Genomic DNA, 27,292 nt, shown 5'->3' with positions numbered 1-27,292 from the left:
ATATACGAAAATTAGCATATGCTAATTTTCGCATATGCGAATTTTCGCACGCCAGTCTCACACAGTAGTATTAGAGCCTTCTTTACACCACACAAGCTGGAAGCAGAGAGGGATGATCACTGTGATGTGTACTGTGAAAAAAAAAAACACCAATATTCGTAATTACGAATATATAGCGCTATATTCGCGAAATTCGCAAATTCGCGAATATGCGATATTCGCAAATAATATTCGAATTGCGAATATTCGTGAGCAACACTAGTGAACAGGGCAGGGTAAAAAGAAAGGCGTGATGGCCATCATGGAGGGGGAGGGGGAATGTGACATGAGGGGGGAAATGTGACACGAGGGGCAGAAATGTGACACGAGGGGGAGAAATGTGACATGAGGGGGGGAAATGTGACACGAGGGGCAGAAATGGGACACGAGGGGGAGAAATGTGACACGAGGGGCAGAAATGTGACATTGTGGAATTGACATAAAAAGGGTTGATGTGAAAAGGGAGGTGTGGACATAAAATTGTGGAATATTGTAATCTAGGAGCCAGCAAAATAAGTTAGTGGCCAGGTTCTGAGGTCAATATATAACAGTACCAGTGAGGACTATTTGAGTGTGTTTTCACATACTTTTATATGTACTTTTTTAGTTGTATCTTGATTTTTATTTCATTTTATGTTGTCATTTTTTACTTTTATTCAATTTGACTGCAGAGCCAGTGCAATGTGTGCATGCCTGTTTTATTACTTTTACTTCTTGCCTACTGTTTGGGTGTATCCATCAAGGTGGAGAACCCTGCTTAAAATATCCATGATGAGCCCCACTAATTTTATAATACTATTTACACACACATAAGATGCCATATATGCGTCATCCACAGATAAATACCAGTGCGTCATCCACAGATCCCAATTTGTCAGGATGTAATTCTCTCTACATTGTAAGGCAAATTTTACGGAATTTAACGTTATCGATAAATAATATCGTTCTAAAGTTTTTGTTTTATTAGATGTGTTATTTGTATCCTCCCGACCTATGTGGATACTTACATGCAGAATATTCTCTATAAAAACTTATTGAAACTAAAAACAGTGTACCATCCTATGTATTTTCGGTTTTAAAAATGTGGCTCTCAAAATTTATTTCAATCGTGGTTTTGGCGAGATTTGGCTCAGTTGAATATAAAGGTTGCTCACCACTGACCTAGGGGGATCCTGCAGGAGAGCCCTGTGGACTTGAGGGACTCTACCTGAGGGGACTTTAGGAACTGTACAGAACCACGTTCTGTACTGGGACACGACAAAAGTCGATATGAAATAGTTGTGAGTTGGGGAACGAAGTGCGCTCCAGAGTGGGGGTATCAGCACTGAGACCCTCAACGATCAACACTTTGTAACATTTCAAGAGTTTATTATTTTTTTAATAACAAGAATTTTAAAGTGTTATCTGGGACACCTGGCATATTGACAGCATGTACTATAAATGTCTGACATGTGGGGTTTTAAGTTTTGGGATTCCAACTTATTTGGGGAAAGTTCTGCAGAGAGCTTGATGCGTGCATGTATAACTTTTATCTATCTATCTATCTATCTATCATCTACCTATCTATCTCATATCTATCTATCTATTTCATATATATCTATTATCTATCTATCTATCATCTTTATATCTATTCTATACCTCTTTACATTGTTCTATCTATTTCATATCCATCTATAATCTAACTATTATCTATCTATAATCTTTTTATCTATCTATTATCTATCTATTTCATATCTATCTATCTATTTATGAAATAATCTATGTATCTAATATATATCTTTTTAACTATCTCATTATCAATTTATCTACAATCTATCTATCTAATATTTATCTTGCCTTAATAAAAATTTGAAATAAAATGCAAACCTAATTTTCGTGTGTCAATGTCCTCCTGTGTTTCCCTCGTTCACATTGTCTTTCCTCCAGCCCTTCCCTCCTTCCTGAGTGCTCTCCTCCTCCTCCTCCTCCTCCTCCTCCTCTGTGCAGTGTCCTATGAACCTTCCATAGTAGGATCTTCTTCCTGTCACTTGTGATACAATTCAGCCATATGTAGCAGAGCCCAGGCTGTGCTGTCATGTCACCCCCTCTATTCTTTGGGCTGCTCCCCCTTAGTGTGTCTGATCTGTGGTCCTGGGCTGCCTGGCTCTGCCTCCTGTATGTGCTGGTAAAAGCCTCTAAGCTCTATGTGAGGAGGAGGAAGCTGGTTGAAGCTTTAAGCCCATTCGAAGGTCCTGAGCGTCACTGGCTGTATGGAAATGCCCATGAGGTAAGAGGGACAGAATATATGGTGATCTTCGCTGTCTATAGGATCACGCTGCCGTTTATTTTCAGAAAATATAAGCTCTTGGTCAAGCAGCATTCCACTTAAATATTGATATTGTAAAATGCAATTGCGGTGATCTATGGGTTTTGTAGTGTGGGTCAATGATGAGAGTAGTAGTCCGTCATATGTCACATGGCTTGAGAGGTGTAATCCTCTATTCCTCAGTAGATCTCACCAGTGGTCTCCAAACTGTGGACCTCCAGATGTTGCAAAACTACAACTTCCAGCACGAAGGGATAAAATGCATTCAAAGAGTCAGATCAATGCCAAAACCACAGCTTAGGGTGCAAAAAGGCCCAGCCCCAGCTTCATAGACAGAAAATGTGAAAAAAAAAAGTTATAGGAGTAAGAAAATGGCAATTTAAAAAAATAAAATAAAATAATATATATATATATATATATATATATATATATATATATATATATATATATATTTTTTTTTTTTTTTAAAGTAAATGGTGGAAGCTATTCAAATTTGGAATCATTGTACTTGCCCCCCTCAATGCAAGTCTATGGGAGGGGGCGTTGAGTAAGAAAATGGCAATTTAAATATATATATATATATATATATATATATATATTTATTTATTTATTTTTTAAAGTAAATGGTGGAAGCTATTCAAATTTGGAATCATTGTACTTGCCCCCCTTAATGCAAGTCTATGGGAGGGGGCGTGGGCCCCTCCCATAGACTTGCATTGAGGGGGCGTGGCGTGACGTCATAACCCCCGCAGCCCACACCCAGTGTTCGCAACAAAATGTTCCGAACGCTGGGGCAGTGGAGTACCCCTTTAAGTAGTACTCCCCCTCCCACAATATCAAAAGCCTCTCTCTAACTGTGGAATAACCAGCACCGCCAGGCATTACACAGTTAACTGAGTTTTGTTACAACCATGTAATACTTCATTTGCCCTGTGGAGGTGCTGTATATCTATAAGTGCTGTATTACAGCTCCATGCACCTCAGAATTTGTATAGGGCAGTAATATCACTGTATTTATGAAGGAAAAACTAATAACTTCTCCTATACATTTCACTTTGGAATAGATGACCTATGGAGCATTTTAAATCTGGAGTTTGAACCCTTATCTGTCAGGATGTTTTCAGCCTGATAATATGTCAGTGTTGTTTCCACTTTCACCTACATGACTAATATTGACTAATTTGATGTGTTATCAAGACTTATCTTGTGTCTTGATCGTACCTTTTGCCTTCCATATCTTCATGTTAAAAGGCTATTCCTATATTAGCTAGCTTTGTGGTTGTGATAGGGAGACAGGTAGGATGGAGGCTTCCACCAACCTTAAAGGGGTACTCCACTGGATTTTTAAATCAACTTGTGCCAGAAAATTGAACAGATTTGTAAATTACTTCTATTAAAAAATCTTAATCATTCCAGATCTTATAAGCTGCTGTTTGGATCCACAGGAAGTTCTTTTCTTTTTGAATTCCCTTTCTGTCTGACCACAGTGCTCTCTGCTGACACCTGCTGTTGCAGCCTTAGCCAATCATAGCTCATCTCACACAATGAACTGCTCTGGGCTGTGTGTAGCAGAGTGAGGGAGGAAGTTCTCCCCTGTATGGCTTCAGATGATGTCACGCCTGCTGGGGAACGCCCCTTCCCAGTCTTTGAATCTGACAGAGGCTGAGTAGAAAATACAGAGCAATATCAAGGTAGAAAACTAACAAATAATAAAAATAAAGGCAGGGGGTGGTTTATCATGATGGGGGCAGTGAACTGGAAGGATTATAACATTTAACAAGATCATGAGAGGTACTCTTTAATCCAGCCCCATGTGCTACAATTTTGGAGCAATAGAATTCACCAAAGCATTGGTTTATCATCAGTGTAATGACGCCAAGTTTTCTTGTGCAATTGAGCCCTCTCCAATGCTACCCGTTTCCTTACTTATTTCTTCACTTATGTAGATTCTCTTGCAGAAGGACTAGTGATCTGTTGCATATGGTTTTGAAGAGTACCTGATTTTAGCTACACCTAATGCTCATTACTGCAGTCTCCATTGGTGTATGGCAGGTGCTGTAGAGCAACATGTGCTCCTCTGACGTTGGTCTCCATAAATCCCAAACAGTATGTGGCTAGGATAGGGGGCCAGGTAGGATAGAGGCTTCCACTACCTTAAAGGAGGACTAGACATCTTATTCCCTATCCAAAGGATAGGGGGATAAGACGTCTGATCGCGGTGAACCACTGCAGGTGACCCCCACAATCTCGGCTGCAGCACCCCAGACCTTCGCTCCGTGCCGGATGACTGGCAATGCGGGGCGGAGGCTCGTGACATCACGGCCATTCCCCCTCAATGCAAGTCTATCGGAGGGGGCCTGATGGCTCTAAACGAACGCAGAGTGCAGCAGGATAGGGGATAAGATGTCTAGGGGTGGAGTACCCCTTTAATCCAGCTCCTTGTGCTACAATGTTAGAGCAATACAGTTCACCAAAGCATTGGCTTACTGTCAGTTCAACAGTTTTTTTCCATCATCTAACCACAAAGTCAACCACTTGCCATGGTAATACTTTTTAGTGGTCTGTTTTCAAGCAAGAGAATGACGCTCAGCTGCAATAGCAGGCACAGGCCATAGAAAGTAGCCATGTATTTTTTTATTCTCATGTACGTAAATGAAACAATTTTACATTATTTTTATTGTTTTTTTAAGTTTATTGTAAACCTGACTTTATTTTACCTTTAGTTCCATGGGGATGGCAAGGACATGGACATTATAATGCAATATGCTGAACAATACCCATATGCCTATCCATTGTGGCTGGGAAATTTCTTTGCATCGCTGACTATATGCCACCCCGATTATGCCAAGGCCATCCTGTCCAGACAGGGTAAGCTATGGGCGAATGGACCTGCTGGTGTTTTTTTTTAATTAAATTGTAAATTGTTAGTGAGCTATGCTAAATTGCTTGAGGAGCAAATAAGAGATGGGAAATTATTACTTATATTCAAATTAAAAAAAAAGTATCCTTATTGATCATGTTTAGAGATGAGCCAACCAAACTCATAGAATCTGAGTTTTGTTAAAAGTTTGCTAAAACTTCAATTCTGCTATTTTGGGCAGTTCGGTTCGGCCAGATGGCAGAAAGGAAAAAATGGAAAGGATCATATGATCTCAGAAAATCCCATAATGCCTTTCAAACAATTCTCCCAGCCATCAGGATGCAGTTTAGGGGTGATATCAGAGCCACTATAAAAGCCTTTGCACAGAGCTTCCGCAGCCATTATAGAGATAGCAGGTGTTAGATGAAGATCTCTGTGAGGGGACACTAAGCCATGAACAACACAAATAGGAGTAAGAACCACATATATAATAATTGTAGTAAAGAAGCAGATAGTGTTTTGTATCTGTTCTGTTCTGTTCTATTTTCATTAGAAGTTAAGTGTAACAGTTAAGTGTAACAGAAGAAGCCATATAAAGGCTTTTATGTCACTTTTGTGCACTTTCTAGGATGCCCATCCTGTTGTTACACCCAAAAAAAATTCACAGCTTGTAAAAAGCCATTGCTTCTTTACTTGTGTTCACTTCACTTCTCCTGGCACAAACCCAAAAAACCTGTTGCTACACACAAAAAGGGATGCATTTCAGACCATTCAGAAAGAGCCATTGCTGCTGTGTGCATGTAAACACCGGCAGGCATCTGCCTTCAAAAAAGAGATAATTTATGGTCATCAGATCATTAATTTTAAAAAGCATACAAAATCTGCTAGTATCAGGTCTTATGATTCAATCTTTTAGTTCCCCCTGTTTACCATCCCTTTACCCATAACCATACATGTTGCCTTAACTTTGAAATTAACTTTGCCTAAAAAACTGCTCAGGGGATTACCGGTTCAGGCGCAGGGGATGCAGGACGCATAGGGTGAGCGCTCCTGTCCCCACCGGCTCTTAAAAACATGAATGTTGCCTTAACTTTGAAATGAACTTTTCCGGAAAAACAGCTCAGGGGACTTCCGGTTCCAGCGCAGGGGATGCAGGACGCATAGGGTGAGCGCTCCTGTCCCCACCGGTCCTTAATTGCTTTAAACTGGCCAGTGATCCACTGGGAGAGGTCCCTCTTGTCTCCCCCGGCGGCTGACATCTCACGCCATGGACCAGTTCTTACAGTGAGGCGGTCCACCGACATCAACGGCTCTTGAGGCGCCCACACAGCAGACGCTCCAAACATGGCTGCCGCTTCACCGCCCCAGGTGCTCAGGGATACCTCCCAGCCTGCAGTTACTGCAGTCGGCTGCTACATGTGTACAGGCGCCCTCCTCACTGAAAAACTCCCTGCTGCAACCAGCTACTCTGGAACCACTGGCAAGTGCACACCCTGTGAGCCCCTATCAGGTGGACATTGATTATCAGCACTTGGCTGCTGAAGTGGCCTTGCGCATTGCACCTAGTGTACAGCAGATAGTTGAAAATGCCCTTACAACTGCACTACAGAACATGCAGCTGGCGGTAGCAGTACACTCCGCCAGAATAGGTGAAGTTGAACAGCGAGTTTCGTCACTGGAAGATGAGGAGACCACTTAATTATGCCGCCTGCGTTCTGCTGAATCTGGAATCTCCAGGATGGCTGATCAGATGGAAGACCTGGAAAAGAACTTACGCATAGGGGGCGTCAAGGAATCAGTTCTACCGCAGGATCTGCAACGTTTCTGCGAGCTAGACCTCCCCAAAGCTCTCGGCCAGTCTCACCCTTGCAGGGTGGAGTGGGCCCATCGCATCTGCCCAGCTACTACTTTTTTCCAGGGGTCTCTTGATGCCCTAGCACACCGTCCTTGCCAAGTGATCCTCCGCTTGCTGGACTTTAACCATAAGGTGGAACTTTTGAGAGCATAACTCTCAACCATTGATTGTTCATGAAATGCGCCTCCTTCTCTTTGAAGATTTTTCAGTGGAGGTGGCGAAGAAGAGGAGAGCCTTCAGTTCCATATGCATGTCTCTATTCAGATCCAACCAACGCTTCCAATTACAGTATCCAGCACTCCTGTGGGTGTTCCACGCTGACGGTACTATATCGGTATATAAGACACCGGAAGCTGCGGAGACAGCCTTGAATCTGTCCCGTTCCCCCTTGAAGGGGCATGCTGGACTCTAAAGACGTGTGGGTAGCAGATTCCGATCGCCCCATGAAGACAGTCGCTCTATGTCCATCACCCGGGGCTCTACAGGTTGTGATTTGCTTCTTGTTCATTTATTTATTTTCTCTGATGTCCTTCTTTTTCCCTGCATCGCCTGAAAAAAGGGAGTCCCTTACCACTTTAGCACTATAGATTATGCCTTCTCTAGTAATGAGGCATATCCTGGGTTGTTGGGTTCTCATGCTCGGCTCCCTGCTGCTGCTCCTGACTTTGGTGTCTGCAATTCTTATAAACATTGGTCTCCCTTCCATTAAGTATCACTAATTCTTTTACCATGGTCACCAACATAATGTGGAATGTAAAGGGCTTCCACTCTCCTCATAAGGGGCGGCTCTTGCTTTGTTTCCTTAAAAGATCAAAACCAGAAATAGTCATGCTTCAGGAGACACATTTATCTCAGGAAGATTTCTTTAGGATGCAGCTGCAGTGGGTTGGGTATGTTTATGGTTCTCCGGCTGTCAAGGGTAAGGCAGGGGTGATAATACTGCTACATAGGTCTTTTCCCTACCCTCTGCTATCCCACACGACTGATACCGAAGGTAGATTTTCTCATTTGCAACTGGAACATAATGGGGAAATCATCAGTCTTTATAACATCTATGCACCTAATGGGGAGAACAGACTGTTCTTTAGAGACCTCACAGACCGGGTTCATAATGATAACTCACAATGGACACTACTAGGGGGTGATTTCAACACTGTCTTAGACCCGTTAGTGGATACTAACTGGCACTCCCCTACCCCGTGACTGTGTTCTTCCAACTCTCCTTGACCAACTTAACCTGATAGACACATGGTGAGTGTCCCATCCGGATCATAGGGAATTCACCCATTTCTCCCATGCTTATCAGTCCTGGTCACAAATTGATTACATACTCCTTGGTTCACGATTGGAGGATAGTGTCTGCTCGGTGAGCATAGGAGACTTAGCACTTTCTGATCATGCCCCAGTGACATTATCGCTCCGTTCTTCCCAATCCGAGAATGTTGCTCACCGTTCTTACCCGCAATTGTACTGGGAGACAGGGAAGGCTGTACTGAGAGGGAAACTGATAGCGCATGTGTGTGCACCCAAACACACTTTTCAAGCCCACTTTAATGATGCCAGTACTCGCCTGAGGGCAGCTTATGCTCTCTTTTTAGAATTCCCTACCGAACCTCATAGGGAAGATTGGAAAATGGCTTGCTCCCATTTTGAGGCGGACCTATTTCGCCATGGCAATAAAGCAGGGCGACTCATTGCACTTCTTGCGAAAGGCCGTAATATACGGTCCCATCAACCTAAACTAAGAGATGCCACAGGTACCCTACAAACAGACCCACATTTAATTAACTGCATATTAGCTCCCTTTTACAAGAATTTCTATACTCACTCTCCCTCGGACCTCTCAGCAGGCCTCTCCTTTTTACAGGGTTCAGATCTATCAGGCCTGTCAGAAGACCAGAGAGATGTTCTCAATGCCCCGGTGACCGAGGAGGAAATCCAAACTACCATTAGGTACCTACATAATGGGAAGGCTCCGGGTCCTGATGGATACACGGGGGAGTTCTATAAATCGTTATTGCCCCAGTTGTCTCCGGTATTGCGGAATGTCAGTAACAGTTTCTTGGAATCCGGACAGATATCTAGGGAGGCCTCCTTAGCATACATCAAGGTCTTACCTAAGCCAGGCAAGGACCTATCCGACTCTGGATTCTACAGCCCAATATCTTTGATAAATCAAGACATAAAGATTTTTTCAAAAATCCTGATAAATCCGGATCGCCTGTCCAGATTTATGCCCGACTTAGTAGGCACTCACCAGGTGGGATTTTTAAGGACTCGCTTAGCTACCCTGAATATACATACTGTTTTAGCGGTTTTGGACCGGCTTCATCACCAGCCACATCCAGATGATCAATTGCCATTATTATTCCTTGATGCTGAAAAAGCCTTTGACCATGTAAAATGGGACTGGCTGTGGCTGGTGCTGGACTGGTTTGGTATTCGGGGGCGCTTCCGTGATTATTTATCGGGAGTATACAGGGAACCGTTAGCTAGGGTATATACCCTGGGTATACTTTCCCAACCCTTCCCACTCTTTAGGGGTACCTGCCAGGGATGCCCCCTTTCACCCCCCCTGTTTGACTTAGCCATTGAGCCATTGGCCAGGCACTTACTTACTTCCACATTACATTCAGGTATCCAGGTGGGGTCATCAGAAGTCAAACTAACTATGTTTGCGGATGACGTGCTCTTGTTCCTCAACAATCCGAGCTCCTCTCTGCAGGCTGTACTAGATTTTCTGCGATTTTTTGGGCGCCTTTCTGGCCATAAGAAATATAGCAAATCGGAATTGCTTCCATTGGGTACCTCCCCCCCACGCTGGCTTCAGTCCATTAATCACCTGGGAATACGTCAGGCGACCTCCTCGGTCACCTATCTCGGAGTCAAAATCTGTAAAACCCCTGATACTCTCTACCGCTTAAACTTTCCTCCTCTGATTTCTAAAATACAAGCTGAACTCAAGAAATGGGTGGGGTTACCAATCACTATTATGGGCAGATGCCACCTGATAAAAATTATCAGCTTTTCTCTCCTTCTTTATTCCATGCAAACACTGCCCTTACTGCTACGCCTTGCTGATGTTTGGACACTTAACTCTGCTTTTACTAAATTAATTTGCTTGAATTGCTTGAATTCCCTCGGGGATTCCTTAGGAGCACTCAGACTCCCTCCTTGAGTCCTTTATCTCTCTCCCCTGCATCATATGACCTTGACCTTCACCTTCCCTTTAGTTCACTGTGTCTCAGCGAACTGACCCTTCTTCCTTCTTCAGCCTTTATTTATACAAGCTTGGTCTCAATATGCTTCATGCGGTTAATGCCTTGTATGCATTGTATGTGATGACGGCTTGTTCACTGACCTTTGTTATGACATTTGTTATGTATATGAAAAAAATGTCAATAAATTATGTTTAAGAAAAAAAAAACAGCTCAGAAGTCCATAGATACGCTCCTAGGTGACCAAACAATGTTGTTATACAGGGCTTTTATGGCTGATATGTGGTGTACTACTGGAGTGATGAACAGTTTGTGATGCCAGGGTAGCGTTAACCACTACGCTCCAAGGCTTAGACAGTTTTCCTGGGCCAAGTGCTGGGGACAATAATGACCACAGATGCATTTTACTGAGGCAGGAATGATGGCAATATCATTTACAGTACAGATCAGAGCAGGGGAAGTGCAGAGTAACCCTGTGGAGCCTTTTTGCCTTGCTTGGACTTGTAGTAGCGTTCATTGGACTGAATAATGGCTGCTATAGACTTTGTACTTTAGATTGCAGGCTAGATTGAGGCAATGTTTACCTGACAGGATAACATCCTGTACTGGGTCACCACACTTTTTTTTGCTGTTTGGCTATTGGTGAAGTAAGGTTCCGACAGAACTAGTTTGGTCAGAGCCAGAACTTTTTTTTTTTGCCAGAATGTGGCAAAACCAGCAGAATCACATCTAATGCATCTCACAATCAGGCCAATAACCTAGAGCTCCAGAAATTCTAATGTAATATCTTCTTTTTTTTTTTACAGACCCAAAAGATAATTTTGGCTACTACTTTATTACTCCATGGATTGGTATGTCACTTTGTGCAATCTACTACTCTAAACATGCCTGTCAGTGACTGATAAGGATGTCATTAGATTTAGGTGACAAGATTCATGTCCCAGGTCTCCAATTTGATGTTGCAATGTGATCAGCTGATCACATTGAGTAGAAATGTCTGTAGTTTTGGAACAAGGGGTGGAAGAATGCTGAAAAGTAAGAATGTTTTCAAAAATAGAAATGTTACTGGTTATTTTAATGATTAACAAAATGCAGTGTGAATGAACAGAAGAGAAATCTACACCAAATCAATATTTGTCATGTCTGCCCTTTGTCTTAAAAACAGCATCAATTCTTCTAGGTACACTTACACAATGACAGGGATTCTGTAGGACTATAGTCAGGTGTGTCAAGTAACCAATTATACCGAACAGGTGATTATGATCATCATTTTCATACTTGAAACACAGTCATTAACTGAAACATAAACAGCTGTGTAGGGGGATTAAAACTGGGTGAGAAACAGCCAAACTCTGCTAAAAAGGGGAGGTTGTGGAAGGCTGGGTTCACACCACGTTTTGTTAACTACGGTTCCCGTATACGGCTGGGAGGAGGGAGGCGGGGCTTTATCGCAGCACCCGTATTCGGGAACCGTAATTAATGCATGTCTATGAGCCGACCGGAGTGAACCGCAGCCTCCGGTCGTTTTCGTTTTCGGCCGTATGCGGTTTCCCGACCGTAGGCAAAAACGCGGTCGACCACATTTTTGCCTGCGGTCGGGAAACCACATACGGCCGAAAACGAAGCCGACTGGAGGCTGCGGTTCCCGCCGGTCGGCTCATAGACATACATTAAATACGGTTCCCCTATACGGCTGAGTGCGGGCGCTGCGATTAAGCCCCGCCCCCTCCTCCCAGCCGTATACGGGAACCGTATCTAACAAAACGTGGTGTGAACCCAGCTGAAGACAGTTTCATATCACAAGTCACACATTATGGCAAGACTGGGCACAGCGACTATACACAAGGTGGTTATACTGCCTCAGCAAAGTCTCTGCCAGGCAAAGATTTCAAAGCAGTCTAGGGTATTTTTTTCAAGCTCTTTTGAGGACTGTAGACACAACAGTCGACCAATGCAAGTAGAAAGTGCAGTTTTTTTTCAACTGGTGCCAGAAAGTTAAATTAGTAAAATTATTTCTATTAAAAAAATATTAATCCTTCCAGTACTTATTAGCTGCTGAATACTACAGAGGCAAATTATTTTCTTTTTGGAACATAGAGCTCTCTGCTGATATCACGAGCACAGTGCTCTCTGCTGACATCTCTGTCCATTTTAAGAACTGTCCAGAGTAGGAGAAAATCCCCATAGCAAACATATGCTGCTCTGGACAGTTCCTAAAATGGACAGAGATGTCAGCAGAGAGCACTGTGGTCATGATGTCAGCAGAGAGCTCTCTGTTCCAAAAAGAAAATAATTTCCTCTGTTGTATACAGCAGCTAATAAGTACTAGAAGGATTAAGATTTTTTTAATAGAAGTAATTTACAAATCTGTTTAACTTTCTGGCACCAATTGATTTAAAAAAAAAAAAAGTTGTCCACCTGAGTACCCCTTTAAGGCCTCATTCAAATGTGGACATTCAGTGAATGAAATTCCGCAGCAGAATCCCGCTTGCAGCAGAGTCCAATTGTTTACAATGGGATTTTGCTGCTTTGTGCAAACTGAGGATTTCCGCAGCAGAATTCTGCCACCAGAAAGCACGTCTGTTCAAAGAATGAACATGTTCATTTTTGGGTAGAATTGCACCAGATTGCATTGTTGTCTATGGAGACAGCACGCGCCCACATGGTCCTACCACCAATGATTTAGGCAGCACCTGCTGCAAGCGGAATTCGGCAGTTAAATTCCAGCTGCTAAATTTCAGCAGTGTAAACACGGCCTTAATACAGTGGTCCCTCAAGTTACAATATTAATTGGTTCCAGGACGACCATTGTATGTTGAAATCATTGTATGTTGAGACCAGAACTCTATGGAAACCTGGTAATTGGTTCTAAAGGCACCAAAATGTCATCCAAAAATAGGAAAAAGTGAGAATTAAAGAAAAATAAGTATATAACTAATATAGATAAAGCAAGTCCTTACATATAAAAGTAGGAAAGATCTGCTGGGAGCTGTAAATCACTGTCTATGTCAGTGTTTCCCAAGCAGGGAGCCTCCAGTTGTTGCAAAACTACAACTCGCAGCATGCCCGGACAGCCAAAGGCTGTCCGGGCATGCTGGGAGTTGTAGTTTTGCAACAGCTGGGGGAACACTGCTTGGGAAACACTGGTCTATGTAGAAGACATGAGCTTCTTCAGGGTCCTGTACAGTACACACAGTGTCCTAAAAAATTTACATGGAGCCGCCCTATCCTGGTGTCCAAAGGAGCAGCTAACCCTGGTACAGGTAATAAGTAGTACAGAACATGTAATACCTCCCTGTACTGTAGGGGGCGCTACCAGACACCAGTCAGTGCACACGCTTCAGTAATACAGGGGTTTTGCCAGTGAATGCCCATTCACTTCCAGCGGTTCTTCCGGCCATTGACACTTTTCACAGATCTGGACTGTCTGTACATTGTATGTTGAGTCTGGTTTCAACTTACGATGGTCCAGAAAAGAAAGACCATTGTATGTTGAAACTATTGTATGTTGAGGCCATTGTAAGTTGAGGGATCACTGTACTTCTATTTTGAAAGCATTCTTACTTTGCAGCATTTTTACCTGCCTAAAACTTTTACAGTACTGTAAACTGCATACTTTGAGAACATTTTGAGAACCTTTACTGCTGTAAATATGACCTGCATGGATGGAAATACTGTAGATCAGATCTCTCATGCTTGTAAAGGAATTTACTCTGAGAATAGGAAGTTTTTTTGTATATTTAGTTGTCTTAAAGCGGTATTCCAGCGCTGTAAAAAAAATGAAAAAAAATTATAGTGCTGGGGCCATGGTTAAATAGAAAAAAATTTACTTACCTACCCCCAGTCCCCTATTATTCCCACCGCAGCTACGATTCATCTTTGAGCGCTCGGAGCAGGACCTGCCAGTCTAGCCAATCACTTTTCCGAGATGGGACAATGGTGCAGCCAGTGACTGTCTGTGGAGGCAGGTCCTGCTCTGAGTGCTAATCTTGGAAGCGGCTGAAGAGCGGAGTGGAAGGGGATCGGAAAAAGAAGAACCGGAGCTTGGATGGAATCTGTAAGGGAACTGGGGTAGGTAAGTATAGTTATTTTTTTTTCTATTTTAATATGGCCCCAGCACTTTTTTTTTCTTTTACAGCTCTGGAATACCTCTTTAAGTTTACTAAACACTAAATCTGATTAAACTTTGTTTTTCACATTTGACACTTAGGGAAGGGGTTACTGGTGCTGTCAGGACAGAAGTGGTTTCAGCACCGCCGGCTCCTAACCCCTGGATTCCATTATGATGTTCTGAAGCCGTACGTCAAATTGATGTCCGACTGTGTCACTCTCATGCTGGTATAGGCACCAAAATATATCAACACGTAAGAAAAACACAATGAACATAGTGTCCTGTTATTCAAACCATTCTATTATCTTCTGCTTGTTTTAGGACAAATGGGAGAGACTGGTCCCAGATGAAAACCCAGTGGAACTTTTTCATCATGTCAGTCTGATGACCCTGGACACCATCATGAAATGTGCCTTCAGTTACCAGAGCAATTGCCAGATGGACAGGTATGTTATGTGTGAATTATCTTTCCTACCCGCCTTTTAATGAATGACATCCTAAAAGAGAATGTTTGAAGGTTTTCTTGGAAAATCTTAGGGTTTCAATTTTATCATTCAGTCTACACCAGAAGTGAGTAAGTGAGTAAAAAAAATAGGGGGGGGGGGTATATACAAGTGTAGGTTAACTGTACTATATTGTATATGCTTTGTGTGTTAAAGGGGTACTCTGCTGCTCAGAGTTTGGAACAAACTGTTCCGAATGCTGGAGCCGGTGCCGGGAGCTCGCGATGTCACACCCCGCCCCCCCCAATGCATGTCTATGGGAGGGGGCATTGCAGCCAGTCTTGCCAAGACTTAAGGGCCGCTCCTTCCATCCCAAGATTTGGATGAAGTCTGGTTTAACAGTAAAGGGGAAGGGGCAGAGGAAGCCAGGTGCCATTCCCCGAAGAGCATAGCTTCCGACTTCCCGCAGTTGACCTTTGCCCCCAAAGTTCTGGACGAGTGCAGTCACCAAACGCCGGCCATGTAGACCGAACACTTACCTCATAGTGATCTGGTGTTGGTGTGGTGATCCCTCTGATCTCTCCATTCTGCCAGATAGACTCAGCGAAGAACTCTATAACACCCCCCCCCCCCTATCTCCTCGTACACCTCCAACAGGTCCGGACAGATCAGGGCTCCCAGTGCTACATAGAGAGCAGCTCCCACAATGTCAAGGGATCGTCCATAGCCATGGCACCTGCGGGATCAACAACGTTAGTGATACCTGACAGAAACCTCTTGGCGACTTTGGATGACTTTTGGGCATAGAGATTGCTATAGAAGTCCGAGACGACCCCCATCACCTCCTCCTTGCCCCTCCTCAGGTGTCTCATCTTGCAGTTAAGTCGGGGGCGTGTGGCCAGCATGGAGCTTCCTGAAAAAGAAAGAGTTACACTTCTCACCCTTTTCCAGGTTCTCCTCCTTGGAACAAAAGACAATTCGCTTGGATTCCTCCCTAAATTGCCTTTTCATGCTCTTTTTGGTCTCCTCCAGCTCCTCCCTGACGTCCCAGCCACACTGGAGCAGGTGGCTGCAGCCTCCTGAAGTCCCACTTCTTCTCACACGCCTGTTGTCTGCCTTTTGCCTGATAGAAACAACGAAACTTTACTTTAACATATTCCCACCAATCGCTGATGCAGTTAAACAGACATTTATCATTACACCATACAAGGTACGCATCCCTAAGTTCCTCCATGACCTACCTCTGCGCCAACAAGGCAAAATTCAACTACCAGGAGCCTGGCCCAGAGTCCCCTGAAATCGAATGACCCTGTGGTCAGAGAAGAAGCAGGAGACTATAGAGTACGACACATTTCTAACTGCTCTTGAAGTGAAGATGAAGTCTATCCGAGAACGGAGCGAGCCATCGGGGCGGCTCCACGTATAGTTTACTGAGCCATTCCCGATGGACCCAACAACGTCCTGTAAGGATGCCTCTGTCATCATCTCAATCAGCAGCATGGACGTCACATCAAGGTTGACAGATGTGCCAGAACTGTGCCCGTCCACCTCAATGAGGCAGATGAAGTCATCACCCAACACTACTGCCCTAGTGGTGGCAAACTGAGCCCGCAGGGTCTGGAGAACCTCCAGTCAGACATTCTTCTCAGGGGAGGCATACACGTTGATGAGCCGCACAGGCTCACCCACCCAGGAACCGTCTGTCACAAGAAGTCTGCTCCTGGATGGAATGATGAGCTCCTGGACAGAATGAAGTGCAAAGTTTCCTCCCCTGATCAGGATGGCCACCCCCACCAGACCAGTAGTAAGGGCTGTGAGACCATTGCCTGGCCAGATGGTTGTAAGACCTAGAAGAGGACAAAGCACATTCCTGCAGCATGTAAACGTCCCACCTCTGAAAGTCTAAGAAAGTAAACACAGTCTGAAATCTAAACCTATCTCTAATTGTATTCTCTTTATAGGACAAGAATGCATTCCTTATCAAAAAAGAACTTTTAAGAGAAAAGTTATATATGAGTGTGCTCTCATACTTTGTTTCTGTTCTATCTAACAGTGAGAGCGCGTACATCAAAGCTGTTTATGATCTCTCCTTCCTGGTGGACTACAGATTCTGCTGTCTTCCCTATCACAATGATCTGATATTTCACCTGAGTCCTCATGGATTCCGTTTTCGGAGAGCACTGAGAATAGCGCACGCACACACGGGTGAGTCTGGTGCCCTCTGATAGGATAGATGATTTAGACTTTAAAAAGGTACTCCGCCCCTAGACTTCTTATCCCATATCCAAATAAGATATCTGATCGTGGGGGTCCCGCCGCTGGGGACTCCCGCGATCTCCCTGCTGCACCCGATGTTCGGGTGCTGCACCGGAGGCTCAAGACATCACGCCCCTCACGCCCCCTCCCATAGACTTGCATTGAGTGGGAATTGCCATGATGTCATGAGCCTCTGACAGTCATCCGGCATGGAGTGAAGTTCGCTCCGTGCACCGGATGTCTGGGGTGCTGCAGACAAAATCGCTGGGGTTCTCCAGTGGCAGTACCCCCACGATCAGACATCTTATCCCCTATCCTTTGGATAGGGGATAAGATTTCTATGGGTTGAAGTACCACTTTAAGAAGTTACCAGGGTCTCCAAAGTGATAACATGTCTTTCATTCGCCATTTCCTTTTCTATGCATCTTAGATAAAGTTATTAAAGAGAGGAGACAATCCCTCAAGGATGATACAGAGCTCGAGAAAATCCAGAAGAAACGGCACTTGGACTTCCTTGATATCCTTCTTTGTGCCAAGGTAGGGTTTGGTGGCCTAAGTAGCTTTGTATTTTTTTTTTAAATCAACTGATGCAAGAAAGTAAATAAGTCCACTCAAAAGTCACAACTTTTTGGAACACCTCCCCAAAATAAAAGAATGCTTGACTTCTGTTGCACCCTCAAATCACTCTTGTTTCCACCCATGTCATGACTGGATGGGATTTTAGATACAGCCCTTCCTGCTCTAAACCCAACCCCAACCAAATATGACCCGCCTTTCCCAAAAAGGACACCAACATATATTGTGGAAAAATGGGACATGTGGCCCATTTATTTAACAACCAATAAATAACAGTTACATATCTTATACATATAAACATAACCAAAGTTCACTGAACTTAACCCCATTGCCATGAAGGGGCCCAGGAGGGCACTCCCCCCCACAACCAGACTTGTGCACCATTCTCTTACCCCTGCGTGAGACCACCAACCAGGTAACCTTCTGCACAATTTCTCGAACTCCTGAGGCCCAGAACCACCACGGCCCAATTATACAATCTCAAACATTTAACTCTCAAATTACTACCTCCCCCTGGACCCTTTCACACACCTCACTACCTAGCACAATCCAACCTACCAGAAAAAAGGGGCGGACGGGTGGGACCTTCTCTCTGCTTCCACACACCGACTGGTGAGCACAACCCCCCAGAGCACTCCCCCCTCCCTTCCAGATGACCTCCCTATCACCCCACTTTCAGGCCACCTGCTGCTGTCCCTTAAAGGGGCAGCAGCAAATTAACCCCTAATCCCCACATTAACCTCCCTCGCCCCCTTCTAACCCAAAATTTTCCCCATATTCAATCCAGGAAGGGCCACAAAAACCCTGTCAAGGCGCCACTATGCCAGGGGCTCCCTCCCCCACTCAATTTGCTCCCACTCTCAGTCCACCCCAGATCACTCTTATGTCTACCTCAAATAATTCTCAGTCCACCTCAGATCACTCCCAGTCCAATCAAAGTCACTACTTTTTGGAAAATCTTCCCAAAATATAGGAATGCTTGACTTGTTGCACCCTCTAAGTATCCCTAAAACATGACAATCAACAGTCAACAATGCAAGGTGCTTGTTGTGTTATTTTATAGGATGAAAATGGTCGGGGTCTATCAGATGAAGACCTGCGGGCAGAGGTGGACACGTTCATGTTTGAAGGGCATGATACCACGGCCAGTGGTATCTCCTGGATACTATACTGCCTGGCTAAATACCCCGAGCACCAAGAAAAATGCCGGGAGGAGATCCGAGCAGTACTAGAAGAAAAGAGAATAGTGGAATGGTGAGAACATGGCATGGGAACTGTCCATCAGAGTTTTAATCCTAATGAAATGTATTATCAGTGAAACCTCTCCATATGACCACTGCTCTTTCCAGAAATGTGTAATGGATAGTTAATTTTATGTTATACAATGTACTGTATAGTGACAGCCACGTTTTTTAGGATGACCACACTTCTGGAATCAAAGTGGTTTTATAGGGGTATTCTGCCCCTAGACATCTTATCCCCTATCCAAAGGACCCCCACGATCTCCCTGCTGCACCCAGTGTTTGTTTAGAGCGTCGGGTGCAGCGCCATAGGCTTGTGGTTTCACGGCTGCGACCCGCTCATGACATCACAGTCACGCCCCCTCAATGCAAGTCTATGGGAGGGGGCGTGACGACTGACACGCCCCCCCCCTTAAACTTGCATCAAGGGGGCGTAGTCGTGACGTCACAAGCGGGGTGTGATGTCACAATCCTATGCCCCCGCATTGCTAGTCGTCCGGCTCGGAGCGAAGCTTGCTCCATGCATCGGATGTCTGGGGGGCCACAGCTAAGATCGCGAGGGTCCCCAGTGGCGGGACCCCCACGATCAGACATCTTATCCCCTATCCTTTGTGTAGGGGATAAGATGTCTAGGGGCGGAGTACCCCTTTAAGGTATGTTGCATGGGCTTTACATTATGCAATGACCTGAAATGCAGAAAAAAAACATCTAATTTATTAATATGGTTGTCTATTTTTGGTCCACCCTTCTCAGATTATACATCCCAAACCTCATAGACACTAGTAAACCAGAGATTTTGCTATAGAAAAAATGTACAGTCTATCTTCTGCATTGTTTTTTTGGAGCAATTCTACAGTCGTCCCTGAGCTGGATGTGGTTCTCACCTTTACACTATAGGCGAGTACCAGGCAAAATTCATATTTTCTTTAAATATTGCTTAAAACCTGGTAGCACTTTATGGGAACACTGGAGATATTGGAAATATTCTGTGACAGTAATCTGTGTCAAGTTTTAGTGATAGGAAAGGGGCATGGGCTGGCAATGGCGCTGAGCTGACAAGTACTGTAAGAGCTCTGTCAAATAAATAATTCATTAATATTGAATTTTTTTTAATAGATTTTAAATATTAAACATTTCCTTCTGGAATAAAAAAAAGGGGTCTATAAAAGAAACAAAAAAATGATAACAAAAAAATTCTAATAAAAAAAAATCAACACATTAATTTTCACTGCATACACAATTCTGTTAGATTTTTTTGACGGCTCTAAAACAGCATTTTTGTACGTTTCAATAATAATCTTTAGGGTTTACAGTAAATCCTGTGGACACACCTACACTTTTTCAGGTTAAAAATGCTTGGTCAGGTTTTTTCTTGCAATTGGCTAAAATTTTAGAGCAATAAACGTGGGCTACATGTTGGCAAAAGCAAACACTAAACTGTTGGGATGAAAACAGTAAACCTAGACCAATGTTTTCAACTTTGAAGAGAAACTCACTTCTTGTATTAGAATGGTGTCCACTATGTCCTCCCCTGTCTGAGAAGAAGAGCCCACAGGTGATGCTCTGCAGGCCAAGAAGCCATTCTCTTAGTAATAAAGGACACTGTCATTAGTTGATGGGTGATGTGGCAGATGGAAGTTGTTCCCTTCTCAGACATCTCCACTTTATCCTAGATTAAGCCAAAATTAAAACCTTTCCTTTGTATTCTAGTTGATCTAACATTTTGATCTATACAGTATAAGGGCAGGGTCACACGGGGCGCATCCACAGCGTATTTCACACTGCGGATGTGCCGACAGCAGACACAGAGGGACTGCAGAGCAAGCTCCTGGCTGCAGCCGGGAGCTTGCTCTGCAGTCCCTCTGTGTCTGCCGTTGGCACATCAGCAGTGTGAAATACGCTGCTGATGCGCCCCATGTGACCCTGCCCTTATACTGTATATTGTGCCCGACACTAGTGCGATCTCGCTGCTGCAGCCGGGTAGCCCTGTGTGTCTGCTTGTAGCAGGAAATCTGTTGCAACGAGCAGACACACAGAACTACCCGGCCGCTCGCTCTAGTGACTGGTATCAGCTCTAGTGACCCTATCTCAGTATGTGCAGTTTTCATAATAGTTCATTATTTTTTTTTTTTGCTTTTATGTTGGCAGGGAGGACCTGGGTAAACTGCCATACACCACCATGTGTATTAAGGAGAGCATGCGTCTCTACCCGCCTGTACCAGGAGTGGCTCGAGAACTTAAAGAACCAATCACATTCTGTGATGGGCGGAGCCTGCCTAAAGGTCAGTCTCTGTTGGACTGGGGCGCTAGGGGCCAACCAGTGGAAATTATTTTGGGGGCCCACTCCACAGTAGCTGTAAGTGAAAATATTACCTGATCACTTTTAGGTCTCATGCACATGCTCCCACCATCATTGATAGAATGGACACGGTGGAAATGACCACATGATCACTGTGACATAAGTAAGCCATGGTGTGCTTACTATTTAAGGTGGTACAGTTATGTCAAGGTGTAATAAGACGCTAACCCCTTAATGTTGCAGTCAATTTTTTTATTTTTTTTATTTTTTCTAAGAGCCTTTACTCTTTTATTTTTTTGTCGAGCTTTGTTCAGGCTTGTTTTTTGAGGGACCAGTTGTACTTTTGAATGGCGTCTTTCATTTTACTAAATAATGTATTTTGGACCAATACATTTTGGTCACCATATTCCCTCCATATATCTCTGTGGGAAAGCCATTCGACTATCTTCGGCTCTCCCATTGAGATATATGGAAGGGGTGTGGTGTCACAGGGGAGAGCCAGGGCCCCGTACAGGAGGGGGTCCTGTGGATAAAGGATAGGTTTTAAGTATGGGACTTCTCCTTTCATTTCAGCAAATATTCATGATCGCTAGACATAATGCTGCTTGAGATACAGTCCTCTGAAGTGCTGTTTCAGTGACAACTTTGTGTACAGGCAGCTGTCAATTCCTGACTTGGTTTCTGTATCTCAGGCTAGCTTGCAGCTAGAGTTTATCTTTAGTGGTACTCCGCCCCAAGACATCTTATCCCTTATCCACAGGAACCCCCTTAATCTCAGCTGCGGCACACCAGACATTCAGTGAATGGAGAGAACTTTGCTCCGTGCCGGATGACTGGCGATGCGGGGCTGAGACTGGTGACGTCACGGCCACGCCCCTATAGACTTGCATTGAGGGGGTGTGGCCGTGACATCACAAGCCTCCGGTGGTGCTCCCGCCACTCTAAACGAACACCGGCTGCAGCAGGGAGATCGTGGGGGCGGAGAACCCTTTTTACAAAAGACCAAATTTGCAGTTCTAACTGCTATATAGCCTGAGATATCAGGGATTAAAATGAAAGTACATTTTTTATTTGCCCGATAGGTTGCACCAAATCTTCTTACATACACAAATGTTTATACATATCCATATTTTTTCTTTAGTGTAAAATCCACTGACCACTTATCTAGCGATACCCGTAACATCTTACAGTTATAGTGATAATGATTATTTTTAGAGGAATGTATAACACATATCTGACAAATGGAAACAACTTCATTTTCAGAAATTGTATTTTCACACATAATTTTTGTACTTGGATTTGCCAATATGGAGGTTTATAGGAATAATCTTTTTCCTTTTTCGCAGGTGTTGACGTTCTGATCAGTATATATGCTATAAATCGCTGCTCCAGCATCTGGGAGAATCCAGAGGTAAGTGTAGAGTTACCAAAGGCTGTCCAGGCAGGCTGGGAGTTGTAGGTTTGCAACAGCGGGAGACACACTGGTTGGGAAACACTGGACTATACTGTACGGAGGCTGGCCAAATGTGATTAATAGACTTATAGACTTCCATTAATAGACTTAGCATGAACACTGCCCCATGTGGCCAAGGTGAATAAATAAATGACTGCAACAAATTATGAACAAACCAAATTCCAGATATTTTATTCAACAGGCAGAGGCAACCTATTGTAACTGTATTGCAATAAAAACTGATTTGTGCTGTAAGAAAGTTTTCCTATTATTTCTATTTCTTTTTAGGTTTTTGACCCCCTTAGGTTTTCTTCAGAAAATGTGTCCAATAAGCACTCCCATGCCTTCCTGCCCTTTTCTGCTGGAGGAAGGTAAGGCACTTTCTACCATCGAAAGAAGCATGTTCTCCATAGGATAGGATACAGATTTGCTTTTGCTCTTTTGGTCCATCCTGACGTACCTCTCTTATACCCCTTTCACACTGCTGTTGTGCCCCGTCAAGAACGGCTGTTAAAGTAACTCCTTTTATTTATATATATATATATATATATATATATATATATATATACACACACACACATATATATATATTTTTTTTTTGTGCCTTTAATGGCCGTTCTCGTAATGGGGCACAATGGCCAATAACGGTTCCCATTTACTATTGTGGGGGCCATCGGGCGCGTTTTTTTAAATTTTTTATACGGGAATAGCGGGAGAAAAAGATGGCCCAAGCAGTATTTTTTCTCCCACTATTCTCCACGGCTCCCCGATGGACTTTACACTGCCATGTCCTAACGGCAGTGTGAAGGAAGCCTTTTACTGTAAACATGCTCCGAAAACCCTTCAAGTGTCTCAGTGCAGGTGATCAGGCATAACACTCTGAGGTTGGGGCAAACAGTTGTACTAACACATAGCAGGGTGTCCCCATCTGCAACCACCATCACAGTAATGTCCCCTTGTAGATCCTTCCAAGAAGTATCCATGTAGTTCTTAAATTGGTTATCTGGAGAAGGGATACAATCTCGTAAAACTGAGTTACAAACAAGTAATTGGCTGAATGGGCAATTCCTTATGGTGAGATATAGTTCAGACAGTGGACATATAGCAGGGACCGGGTAACATAGACACTGTCAGAGATTAAGGAGGTAAGTACTACTCAGTAGTGTTGAGCGACATAGGCCATTTTCGAATTTGCGATATTTCACAAATATATGGACGAATATTCGTCATATATTCGCTAAATTCGCATATTCGTAATATTCACGGTTTATTTTCGCATATGCGCAAATTCGCGTATGCGAAAATTAGCATACGTGAAAATTAACATAAACCAAAATTAGCATAAGCGAAAATCCGCAAATGCGAAAATTAGCATATGCGAAAATTCGCACGCCAGTCTCACACAGCAGTATTAGAGACTTCTTTACACCACACAAGCTGGAAGCAGAGAGGAATGATCACTGTGATGTTTACTGTGAAAAAAAAAAAAAAAACGAATATTCGTAATTACGAATATATAGTGCTATATTCGCCAATATTCACGAATATGCGATATTCGCGAATAAAATTCGCATTGCGAATATTCGCGAGCAACACTACTGCTCAGTCAATACTTTTTTAATTTTATACCAATGGATTATAAGCCAAGGCCAGGCCTGCAGACTCTAGTATGGAGGAGGCGTTGAGGTCTAATTTTGGTCTCCAGGCTCATGGTACCGAAGAATCTGTGCAGACGAACACACACTCATTCGATTAAATGAGTATAACATGTAAACGAGAAATGTAGAGCGATACTTTTTGTAGTTTTAATTCTTTACGCATGTAAGTTATCTGGTTGGTTGGTATAGACCACTCTCCATTTTTCTTTTCACTTTTACTATGTATAAGTTCTGTGCATTTCATTTTTGGGTTTCACATAATGTTAACCCCTTAAGGACTCAGCCCATTTTGGCCTTAAGGACTCAGACAATTTAATTTTTACGTTTTCATTTTTTCCTCCTCGCCTTCTAAAAATCATAACTCTTTTATATTTTCATCCACAGACTAGTATGAGGGCTTATTTTTTGCGTGACCAGTTGTCCTTTGTAATGACATCACTCATTATATCATGAAATGTATGGCGCAACCAAAAAACACTATTTTTGTGGGGAAATTAAAACGAAAAACGCAATTTCGCTAATTTTGGAAGGTTTTGTTTTCACGCCGTACAATTTATGGTAAAAATGACGTGTGTTCTTTATTCTGAGGGTCAATACGATTAAAATGATACCCATTATTACATACTTTTATATTATTGTTGCGCTTAAAAAAAATCACAAACTTTTTAACCAAATTAGTACGTTTATAATCCCTTTATTTTGATGACCTATAACTTTTTTATTTTTCCGTATAAGCGGCGGTATGGGGGCTCATTTTATGCGCCATGATCTGTACTTTTTTTTGATACCACATTTGTATATAAAAAACTTTTAATACATTTTTTATAATTTTTTTTTTAATAAAATGTATTAAAAAAGTAGGAATTTTGGACTTTTTAAAAAATTTTTCGTTCACGCCGTTCACCGTACGGGATCATTAACATTTTATTTTAATAGTTCGGACATTTACGCACGCGGCGATACCAAATATGTCTATAAAAAATGTTTTTTACGCTTTTTGGGGGTAAAATAGGAAAAAACGGACGTTTTACTTTTTTATTGGGGGAGGGGATTTTTCACTTTTTTTTTACTTTTACTTTTACATTTTTTTACATTTTTTTTTACACTTGAATAGTCCCCATAGGGGACTATTCATAGCAATACCATGATTGCTAATACTGATCTGTTCTATGTATAGGACATAGAACAGATCAGTATTATCGGTCATCTCCTGCTCTGGTCTGCTCGATCACAGACCAGAGCAGGAGACGCCGGGAGCCGCACGGAGGAAGGAGAGGGGACCTCCGTGCGGCGTTATGAATGATCGGATCCCCGCAGCACCGCTGCGGGCGATCCGATCGTTCATTTTAATCGCGAACTCCCGCAGATGCCGGGATCTGTATTGATCCCGGCACCTGAGGGGTTAATGGCGGACGCCCGCGAGATCGCGGGCGTCGGCCATTGCCGGCGGGTCCCTGGCTGCGATTAGCAGCCGGGATCAGCCGCGCATGACACGGGCATCGCTCCGATGCCCGCGGTTATGCTTAGGACGTAAATGTACGTCCTGGTGCGTTAAGTACCACCTCACCAGGACGTACATTTACGTCCTGCGTCCTTAAGGGGTTAAAAAGTACCTGTCACCATATAAACTTCTAAACTAACTTATGCTATGTCCCCCAAATACCCCTAACACTCCTCTTACCCTTAAAAAAAATTTCAGAACTTTAAAAAGCTGTGTATTATGCTGTACCTTTATTCTTGCTAACATAGTGCAATCTCCCATCAGGAGAAAGTGGGCATTTCCCAGCAGGCATGACATCACTGGAGCCTGCTGGGTACCACTTCCGCCCTCAAATTGTTGCACCACTGTGATAAATAGAAGACCTCAAGCTTTTTGCAGCTTTCAGTGAAGCTCTGTGCAGCTGTCAATCAAGCTCAGTGCAAAGAAAAACTTCCTGAGTTTGGTCTCCTGCCAGGCCAGGAGGAGACCAAACTCACTGTATTAATTGTGGCAGGGAACAGAACAGAGCCACCTAGTGGCCGCTTTTTCTATTATATTTTAAACATGTTTCTGTTGATAATTTTAAAAGCAAGTCAATGGGAAAGTGTCTGCTAATTACATAAGGAACAATATATTAAAAGTTTTATTTGGTAACAGGCACTCTTTAACTCTGTATATTCTCACTTACAGAAACTGCATTGGGCAGAATTTTGCAATGAATGAATTGAAGGTCGCCACTGCCTTGACTTTACAGAGGTTCGAATTACACACGGTCCCGGGGAAGGAACCATTAACACTGCCGCAGTTAGTCTTACGCTCCTTGAACGGGATATACCTCAATCTAAAGAAGATCGACTGACGAAATGAAAAAGAACTGATCCGAACATGTGAAAATGCAATTTTTTTTTTATACATAATTCGAAATTGTAAACTGAATATTTATGATTGCTAATAATTCTGTCCGGTGTATATTTATACATGGATGTCATCAGACATATCCAAGGGTGAGTGGCTTTTTTGTTCCACAAATCCAAAAACTGATGCCTTGCGTAGGATCCAGCTGAGACCACGTGTAGCTTGGTCTTGATCTTGCCAAAAAAAACATACTAAATTGTGCCGGAACCATGTCCAGTATGTAGAATAGTTTTCGGACATAATGCATCTGTGCAAATCTAGGTAAAATCCACAGCAATTATATCCAAGGTTCAGTAATACAATATGAATCAGAAACATTAGGAAGCATAAGAAAAAATTAGGAAAAAGCTACATGAGCATAAGGGTATAAAGAACTCACCCCTACAGGGCTGGTACTTATTTTATACAGTACTTTTTTAGCACTTTTTTTTAAACATTTGAGCCTAATGTCATACCAAGGCCTCATTCAGCGTACTGAATTACAGCACCCCTAAAGGTCTATAGTACCATTCTGTAACCATTTGGGCCTCTAAATTCATATGGAGGCATGCTGAGGTCCCCCCCCCCCCCCCCCCCCAACATA

General features: G+C 43.2%; 1 protein-coding gene across 1 annotated transcript; it reads left to right on the top strand.

Moving 5' to 3' along the window:
• Positions 1 to 2,024: 2,024 nt before the first annotated feature.
• On the top strand, positions 2,025 to 27,265 carry LOC130283268 (cytochrome P450 4A4-like). The gene is made up of 12 exons (XM_056532500.1): positions 2,025 to 2,305; positions 5,068 to 5,212; positions 11,084 to 11,128; positions 14,488 to 14,615; positions 14,710 to 14,834; positions 16,885 to 17,036; positions 17,518 to 17,624; positions 18,727 to 18,917; positions 21,053 to 21,186; positions 22,550 to 22,614; positions 22,945 to 23,027; positions 26,485 to 27,265. The coding sequence occupies exons 1-12, from the start codon at positions 2,114 to 2,116 to the stop codon at positions 26,651 to 26,653; spliced, it is 1,536 nt and encodes a 511-aa protein (XP_056388475.1). The 5' UTR covers positions 2,025 to 2,113; the 3' UTR covers positions 26,654 to 27,265.
• Positions 27,266 to 27,292: the final 27 nt, after the last annotated feature.

This window comes from Hyla sarda, chromosome 7, assembly GCF_029499605.1.
Source record: "Hyla sarda isolate aHylSar1 chromosome 7, aHylSar1.hap1, whole genome shotgun sequence".
NCBI lineage: Eukaryota > Metazoa > Chordata > Amphibia > Anura > Hylidae > Hyla > Hyla sarda.
The sequence above is the reverse complement of the archived record's forward strand: the minus strand, read 5'-3'. Positions and strand labels throughout refer to the sequence as shown.